General features: G+C 35.3%; 1 protein-coding gene and 1 non-coding gene across 2 annotated transcripts; both read left to right on the top strand.

Moving 5' to 3' along the window:
* The first annotated feature begins 1,898 nt into the window (after window positions 1-1,898).
* On the top strand, window positions 1,899-2,046 carry LOC116630351. The gene has a single exon (XR_004298947.1). It is a non-coding gene; the product is annotated as a small nucleolar RNA SNORA62/SNORA6 family (small nucleolar RNA).
* Window positions 2,047-2,285: 239 nt separating this feature from the next.
* Window positions 2,286-2,591, top strand: LOC116628389 (40S ribosomal protein SA-like). The gene has a single exon (XM_032398710.1). It carries the CDS (start codon window positions 2,295-2,297, stop codon window positions 2,589-2,591), a length of 297 nt encoding a protein of 98 aa, XP_032254601.1. The 5' UTR covers window positions 2,286-2,294.
* The last annotated feature ends 7,006 nt before the right edge of the window (window positions 2,592-9,597 follow it).

Here is a 9,597-nt window from a genome sequence, read left to right as displayed (position 1 = left end):
AAAAAAATAAAACAAAACCCACAAGATTTAAATAAGTTAGAATGTAAAAGCTACCAATCCTCTCAATATAAAATTAAAGATTTAGTTGATAGAAATCAATGACTATATGTAGATGATGCACAATATCCATTCTATTTAAACAAATGTTATCATTCCTAACAAATACCATTTGTAGGAGCAAACTGCTATATTAAAACAGGAAAATAATTTTACATGAAATTACATTTATTGTCTATCTGTATGCAATGTTTTCTATATATACACTGCATTATACTTTGGTATTTTTTATTTTTAATGAAAATTGAATGCACTTCTAAAAGGCTTAAAAACATGTACAACGTCATGTTTTATCTCTTTTATCGTGTGGTCATCTCTGAAGGAGAACATAAACATGGGTGATTTTTTTGTGTGATTTTTGTTCATTCATGCTTCCTGAATCTCCCAGTCTAGTGTTAAATTACTGACAATAACACAGTGCACTTTCAGAATAGTTATATTTCTATGAAAACGTTTTTAAAAATCATACAATTGCCTACATACATATGCACACACAAATGCATTCACAGAAACTCATATACATAAACTCCTTTTCCAAATAAAGATGTTATGACAACATGTTATGACATTTACCCAGTAAGATTTTAGAATTGCTATGGACCAGTGACTATAGCACACCTCATTCTTTCCCTCCTTGGGTGACCACTGACTCTTAGAGTTAATCTGCCTCTGTCCCCCCTTTCCCCCTTTGTAAATTACATGTATGGGGTCAGATAGTTTAGTTGTTAGTTCTTGGCTTTCCATATAAAGAGCTAGGTATTATAAAAACTGTATTGTAAGAGCCACATCAAGACTCGATGCAGATCATGAGATCTTATACTTTGAACACAATGTCATAACTGGATCAGAATTTTGAGTGTCTTGAAATGGGATAAATGTAAACAATTGTGGTCAGGAAGTAGACTGTGGAATATCATTTACAAAAATAGTTGCAATTAATCTTTTTTTTTTTAAATTATAACCATACACTATTTGTGATACATCAAGCAGTAGCATTTACTTCTTGTCCCTTGAATCTAGCCTGCACTTGTAATACATGTTGACCAACAGAATGCAACAGAAATCATAGTGTATGAATTCTAAGCCTTGCTTGCTTCTGCTCTCCTTGTGGAACTCTGAGACTGCTATGTGAATAAGATCATCTAATATGCAGAATAAGGAGAGTCATGTGGCCTAATTTATCTTATTTCCAACTACTGAGAGCTAATCTTCTGACTAATGAGTGAGGCAATAAAACACCAGCCAGCAGACCTTAGATGTATAAGCAAGCCAAGTATCCTAGATTAGAATAACAGAGCTTATCTGTGTACTCATGAGTAAGAATAAGTGACTATTTTTTTAATCCACTAAATCTAGGGAATGTGGGCTGTACAACAACAGTTAACTAATATATTGGTTTAAGGGTATTTGCAATGAAAAAAATCACAGTAGTGGAGAATCTGAAAATTTGGAATAAAGAAAAAGTTACGGAGAATCACACTACTACTGAAAATAGAAGCAAAAGACTTCAGAGAATAGTAATGAATAAGAGCTGGATTCACTAGTCAAATGGTGAGTGACACCAAGCAAATATGATTCAGGATTCTATAGTTTCTCGGTTCTATTATTTCTATTATGAAAAATAATTTCAATATCTAAAGCAGGATAAGAGACTGTTATTTGTATACATTATAAACACTGGATGAATGAAGCTATAAAAATAATTAAGCAATGCTTTTGTTTTAGCCTACAAACTTCTCATATCCTTCTTATCCTACCCTGATTGGTCTTGAACGAGTGACAGTTAATATAAATGATGGCTGCACTTACAATAATATTTATTTTCCATAATATGTTTTTTCATCTCAAATTAATTCAAGATAAGAATTTTCTGATTAGATGAACTCACAAGTATAGGTAGTGTGCTACACGAGGGGCAAGTCTTTTTGCTAACACCACAAGAGTCTCTGGCCCAATGAGTGGAGTTTGATAGTAATTCTTGCTATAAGTATAATTCAGATGTGTCAACTTTAAGGAGAAATCCTTTTTTAAATGGTCTGTGTTTTCTTTTCTCCATATTTCTTAACTGCTTGGGCCTCACACGTTACTGGGCCTTTTCGATTTTCAGAGCAACTTGATGAATCCTGCTATAAGGTCCTAAAAAGGGAGCTCACTCAGTGGGTCTGATGTGGTGGATGCTGGCCAGGGAAGTTCTGCTCATGTGTGGCACCATTTCCTGAGAACACCCATGGGAGGTCATGCCTGATCTCTGCTTCTACAGAGATCCTGAAGAGATTGAAAAGGAAGAGCAGGCCGCTGCTGAAAAGGCTGTGACCAAGGAGGAATTTCAGGGTGAATGGACGGCTCTAGCTCCTGAGTTCACTGCTACTCAGCCTGAAGTCGCAGACTGGTCTGAAGGCATGCAGGTGCCCTCGGTGCCTATTCAGCAGTTCCCTACTGAAGACTGGAGCACCCAGCCGGCCACTGAAGACTGGTCTGCAGCTTCCACTGCTCAGGCCACTGAATGGGTAGCAACAACCACTGAGTGGTCTTAAGCTGGTCTTCCACAAAGGCAAACAAAATGGAAATAGAAATTGAAAAGGTTGATGGAAAAGAAACAGTTTGTAAAAAAAAAAAAAAAGAATTTTCTGATTAGATATAGATAAATTGGATCAACTAGTTTATTCAGTGTAAAATAGAAGTTTGAAACATCTTGAGTATAACATTGACACATAACTAGGTATAACCCTGGTGAGCAAATGAACTAATTTTATCAACTGAAGGAAAATATACTATGAGTGAAGGAAAAGTAAAGAAATGTTTTGCAGAGGGGCGCCTGGGTGGCTCAGCCGGTTAAGCGGCTGCCTTCGGCTTAGGTCATGATCCCAGGGTCCTGGGATCGAGCCCCGCATCGGGCTCCCTGCTCAGCGGGGAGCCTGCTTCTCCCTCTCCCTCTGCCTGTCTCTCTGCCTACTTGTTCTCTCTCTCTCTCTGTCAGATAAATAAATAAAATCTAAAAAAAAAAAAAAAGAAATGTTTTGCAGAAATTGAAATAAACCACTCGTACATGAAGAAAAAATACAGTAGAATAGCCAAGAGATGTTTTCTATTCGGAATTGTATAATGTATAAATAGGTCTCTTGGCACCATCATGGTCAAATTATCAATACTGAGTTAAAGATTATACAAACAGAAATGATAGCATTTCAAAGAATATCAGCAAAATGGGGAAATGCTAGATTTGCATCATAAAGGACACACACCTTGCTGGGCTTTGAACAGGACAGAAGAAATGCATTTACAATGAAAAGTTGAAAGACACTCTTTCAATATGGGCAAAGTGATGTGGAAAATTGGAATAATTATCTGGATAATTTAGGCCAAAAATGCTAATGAGGTAAAAGAATTCTTTACAATCTGATTCATCTAGGTCAGCTGTCTACATTTATTAAATTAACTGGACAATTATTCAAGTCTCCATTTTTCCAAGCTTGAAAAGATTTTGGTATTGATTCCTTGTTTGCAGGCTAAAACAGAAGAACCCTGGTGCATTACTGGTATTTTCATATTGGTTATAGATCATACTAATTTTAAAACTCACTATGCACTTACAGTTTAAAAAATTATTACTTTATTCTTAAATATTTATACTGTTGTTAAAATAAGTTTGTTAATAAATTTCTGATTTAGTCTCTATTAAAGCAATGTCCTAGGCACAAAGCAAACTTAAATGGCTACAAACCACTGGATAATTTCATAAGTCTCATAAAGGCTTGAAAAATTATATGAGATGTAGCTTTGTGTGTTTCAAGTGACAATATGACTCTAGCATTTTGATTCAATTAAAGTAGTATTAATTCAATGATTAATTTTATTTTTCTACACAATCCAAATACTGACTTTTTTTCTTTTGACATTGTTATTTAGGGGTAAATGGAATATAATAGCATGTGACCTCTCCAGATTGTATAAGAACGAAGCAGAAAACTAGAAGTGTTCTAAAAGAATCACTTAATATGTTTCAATGTCAAGCATTTGTATCACAACCAAGAGGCATATATTTTATTTTCAACATTTGTGCACTGAAACTGGAAGATGAAAGATATGTCTTAAACACAAGCTCACAAAGATCCTTGGACTTGGAGAGTTCAGCCAGACTGCAAAAGTTCCTACTAAGTCTGTTCAGACAATTAACAAAGTAACATAAATACTTTCAAAGATTTTAAGATTTGACAGATATTGCAAAACAAATACATTCTTGAAGATATCATCTCAAAAGATCTTTCATCTAAGGTATGGCCCACGTAACTTATTATTAGAAGACGCATAAACTGGAACAATCTATCCAATACTTGTAAATGAGTCCATAGAGCTGCATTTTGCAACCTTGGCAATACTGATAATTTGGGTCAGATAATTCTTTGTTGTGGGAGCCTGCCTTATGCATTATAAGATATTTAGTAGTTGGATGTCTGGTCTTTCCCCACTAAATGCTAGTTATTACCTTTTCGCCCAACTGCAACAACTAAAAATAACTGCAGATATTGATAAATGCCCCCTAGGGGGCAAAATCGCCCTTGGCTGAGAATCCCTGCCATCGAGGGTACACCTGGCATTCTCCATGCCATTATACTAGCACACTCTACTAGCTCTTTCCCAGTCGAGTTAGAGCATATTGCTCTCAGAGGTTGCAGCTTTTCAGCTTTGTTCCAGCTGGAGCATAGATTTAGAGACTGAAAGGGAAAATGTGGTTAACAGTGACTTTGCTATGAAGAAACTAACTTGAACATCCTACAGGCAAAGCATAGCCGATTAGCCCTTTAATTGTCTTAAGCCCTCAAGAGACTTCCCAAAGAAAACAAATGCAATGAACCCGGACTTGAGGGTTTACAGCCATTCTGTGTGAAGGAACCCCTCCTGCTTGGGAGATCTCTGGCCAAACTGGGAATGTTACATGTGCTAGGGCTGTGCAAACAGAGTGTCTTGCCACTCACATGTGGATTTTCTGCTCAAGATCAAAAGCCTGAGCTCTGGAATTCTTAAAAAGTAATCACCAGAGACCAGTGCTAAATCGGAACAGAGTCATTAGGCATGCCTGATTTCCCTGAATTTCTGTCATTCCCTGCTAGGGCTGCTGCTTTTTCCAATAACACAAATCTTAAAAAAAAAAAAAAAAAAGCTGAACTGCTTAAGTGTTGCAGTGATAACTGGCCTGAAAGCCATCATTTGTTTCCCTGAAACCAGTGAAATAAATGCTTTTGTTTGAAAATATGCCGGTAAAGCAGGTGTTTTTTTATTTTGTTCTTTTCCTGTTAGAATGCTGACTGAAAATGCCTGTTAGTATAAAAACTATCTTTGTTGTTTAAGTTGTCCCTATCAAACAATATTAATACGGAGACTTTTTTTTCTTTCTGATTAATTAGATAAATAGAAAATGATTTTAAAGTGTCTGACAGGGCGCCTGGGTGGCTCAGTCAGTTAAGCATCTGCCTTCGGCCCAGGTCATGACTCCAGGGTCCCGGGATTGAACCCCACTTCAAGCTCCCTGCTCAGTGGGGAGCCTGCTTCTCCCTCTCCCTTTGTCCCTCTCCCTGCTCGTTCTCTCTCTCTCTCTCTCAAATAAATAAAATTTTAAAAAAAGATAAATAAAGTGTCTGACATATGGAGGAAAAAAATACCTGAACAGGGTTTCTCAACCCCAGCACTGCTGACATTTTGGACTATATAACTGCTGTCGGGAGGCTGTCCCGTGAATTGCAGGATGTTCACCAGTACCCCTGGCCTCTGCCCAGGAGATGTCAGTAGCACTGCCACCCCTCACCCCCAAGACACAAACACTCTCAAATTGTGGCAAATGAAAATGACTCCAGACATTGCCAAATCTCTCTAACTGGAGCAAAATTGCTCAAGTTGAAAACCACTGATCTAGAAAAGTCCTGCTCTGAAATGATATCGGTGTCATTTGGCATTTCAACAAGGCACTTAACAAATCCTTGTCATAAATAACCTTAGGCCACAAAGATTTTCTCCTATTTTTTTCGAAGTGCTTTATAATTTTACATTTGGAGCTATGATCCATTTTGAATTAATTTTTATAGAAGATATGAAGTTAGGGTCCATTTTTTGGCATTTAGACATTGAATTGTTCCATTTGTTGGAAGACTATCCTTTCTCCACTTTATTACCTTTACATGGGTGTCAAAAATCAATTGGTTATATTTGTGTGAATCCATTACTAAACTCTCTTCTGTTCCATGGATCTGTCTCTCTGTAATAACACACTGCCAATAACAGAATATACAGTAAGTGTAAAAATTAGGCAATAAGAATCCTTAAGTTATATTCTTTTTCAAAACTGTTTTGACTATTTTATTTCTTTTGCCTTTTCATTCACTTGTAGAGTTAGCTTGCATATAACCAAAAATAAGTTATATATATGTAACAAGACATACATATCATTTATAATTGTGATTTATATATAGCATGCTATATATACTATATAAATACTGTATAAGTACATAGGTGGGTGTGTATATATATATTCATATGTATAAGTACATGTGGGTATGTGTGTGTACATATATGTGTGTATGTATATATATACTTGCAATAGTTCTAAAAAATAAATACCTAAATATAACTCCAAGAAAACACATATGGAATCTTTGTGAACAAAACTACAAAATAGTGATAAAAAAGATTAAAGAAGACATAAATAAACAAAAAGATATGCAATGTACATGGATTGGATAATTCAATATAGCAAAGATATCAATTATCCCCAAATTGAACTATAACACTATTTCAATCAAATCCAAATCCAAGCAGGGCTGTTTGTCTTCTTCTTTTCTTTTCTTTTTCTTTTTGATATACACAAGCTAATTCTAAAACTGAATAAAAAGGCAAAATTTACAAAACAATAAAAAGAATAAAGCTGAAGGAATTACACTACCCAATTCTAAGCCTTATTATAATAATATCACAATAACTCCAATACATATTCATTACCAGAATGTCCTATAAGGGGTTAATATCCATAATATATAAAGAACTTATACAACTGAACACTGAAATTCCAAATAAGCTGATTAAAAATGGGTAAAAAACTTGAACAGGCACTTTTCCAAAGATGACATACAAATAGATGGCCAATAGACAGATGAAAAGATCCTCAACATTACTAATCATCAGGGAAATGCAAATCAAAACCACAATGACATATCATCTTACACCTGTCAGAACAGTTAGAATTAAAAACACAAGAAATAACAAGTATGATGGGGATGTGAAGAAAAAGGAACCCTTATGCACTGTTGGTAGGAATGCAAACTGGTACAGCCACTCTGGAAAACAGTATGAAGTTTCATCAAAAAATTAAAAGCAGAAATATCATATAATCCAGTAATTCCATTACTGGGTATTTACCTAAAGAAAATGAAAACACTGAATTCAAAAAGATGTAAACACCCCTATGTTTATTGCAGCATTATTTATAACAGCCAATATATTGAAGCAACTCAAGTGCCCATTGATATATGAATGGATAAATAAGATATGATATAGATGGGTCTATCTATCTATCATCTATCTCTATCTATCATCTATCTATCTATCTATCTATCTATCTATCTATCTATCTATCTATCCATCCAGTGGAATATTACTCAGCTATAAGAGATAACGGAGACATAAGTTTTCAACTCCTTCGAGTAAATACCAAAGAGTGCAATTGCTGGATTATATGATAAGAGTGTGTTAAATTTTGTGAAAAACTTCTAAACTATCTTTAAAAATGGCTGTATCGGGCGCCTGGGTGGCTCAGTTGGTTAAGCGACTGCCTTCGGCTCAGGTCATGATCCTGGAGTCCCGGGATCGAGTCCCGCATCGGGCTCCCTGCTCAGCAGGGAGTCTGCTTCTCCCTCTGACCCTCCCCCCTCTCATGTGCTCTCTCTCTCTCTCTCTCAAATAAATAAATAAAATCTTAAAAAAAAATAAAAATAAAAATGGCTGTACCATTTTGCATTCCCACCAGCATTGAATGAGTGTTCCTATTATTCCACATTTTTGCCAGCATTTGGGAAATCTTTGTATCTTCCACTCAATTTTGCTGTGAACATAAAACTGCTCTTAAAAAATAAAATAAAATAATGGAATTTTGCCATTTGTGACAACACTAATGGACCTCGAGGATATTATGCTAAATGAAATAATTAAAGTAAGTCAGGGAAAGACAATACCATCACATTTCACTTATATGTGGAATCTAAAAAATACAAACAAATGAACAAACAAACAAAAGCAGAAACAGACCTATAAATACAGAGAACAAACTAGTGGTTGCCAGAAGAGAGCAGGGTGGGAGAATAGGCAAAATGGGTGAAGGAGAGTAGAAGGTGCAAGTTTCCAGTTATGGGGTGAATAAATCATGGGGATGAAAGGTATGGCATGGGGAATATAGTCAATGGCATTCTAATAGTGTTGTATGGTGATCTATGGTAGCTATACTGTGGTGAGCATAGCATAACGTATAGAGTTGCTGAATCACCATGTAGTCTACCTGAAACTAATGTAACATGATGTGTCAACTATACTTCAGTAGAAAGAAAGAAAGAAAGAAAAAGAAAAAGAAAGAAAGAAAGAAAGAAAGAAAAAGAAAGAAAGAAAGAAAGAAAAGCGTTTACTCTAAACATTGCTTTGTCTGATTACTATACGTTTTGATATGTCACTATTTTTAATTTTCTTCATTTAAAAATAATTTTTAATTTACCCTAAGACTTCTATTTTTAATCCATAGATTTTTTAAATCACTTAAAAATATCCAATAGATTTTTTTTTTTTTTTGCAGCATTTCTCTCCCTCTCTTTGAAACTCTCTACTTTCTGAGATAAAACAATATCAATATTAGGTCAATTAATAATGCTACAATGTTCTCTACTAAGTGTTCAAGTGAAAGGAAGAGTCACATATCTCCCACTTTAAAAAAAAGCTGGAAATGATTAAGCTGAGAAAAGCATGTTGAAAGCCAAGATAGGCTGGAAGCTAGGTCTCTTGCACCAAATAGCCAACTTGTAAATGCAAAAGACAAGTTCTTGGAGGAAATTAAAAGTGCTACTCCAGTGAACACAAGAATGATAGGAATGATAAGTCTTATTGCTATTATTACCCACAGTAAAACTTCATTCAAAATTGGAGTCAATCCTCTCATAGACTGCTGCTGCTTTATCAAATAAATTGGTAATATTATAATATTCTACATCCTTTGTTGTCATTTCAACAATCTTCACAGCATCTTCACCAGGAGTAGTTTCCATCTTGAGAAACCATTTTCTTTGCTCATTCATAAGAAGCACCTTCTCATCTGTTAAAGTTTTACTATGAGATTGCAGCAATTCAGTCATATCCTCAGGCTCCATCTGATTCCAGTTCTCTTGCTATTTCCACTACATGTGCAATTACTTCCTCCACTGAAGTCTTGAACCCCTCCAAGTCATCCATGAAGGTTGAAATCAACTTCTTCCAAACTTCTGTTAATGCTGATATTTTGACCTCTTCCCATGAATC

Source organism: Phoca vitulina, unplaced genomic scaffold, assembly GCF_004348235.1.
Source record: "Phoca vitulina isolate PV1807 unplaced genomic scaffold, GSC_HSeal_1.0 scaffold3, whole genome shotgun sequence".
Lineage (NCBI taxonomy): Eukaryota > Metazoa > Chordata > Mammalia > Carnivora > Phocidae > Phoca > Phoca vitulina.
Note: the sequence above shows the minus strand (reverse complement) of the source record. Positions and strands in the feature narration are given on the sequence as shown.

What these genes read in the sequence shown, in the direction of transcription:
- LOC116628389 (XM_032398710.1), top strand. Translation starts at nt 2,295, where the DNA reads ATGCCTGATCTCTGCTTCTACAGAGATCCTGAAGAGATTGAAAAGGAA.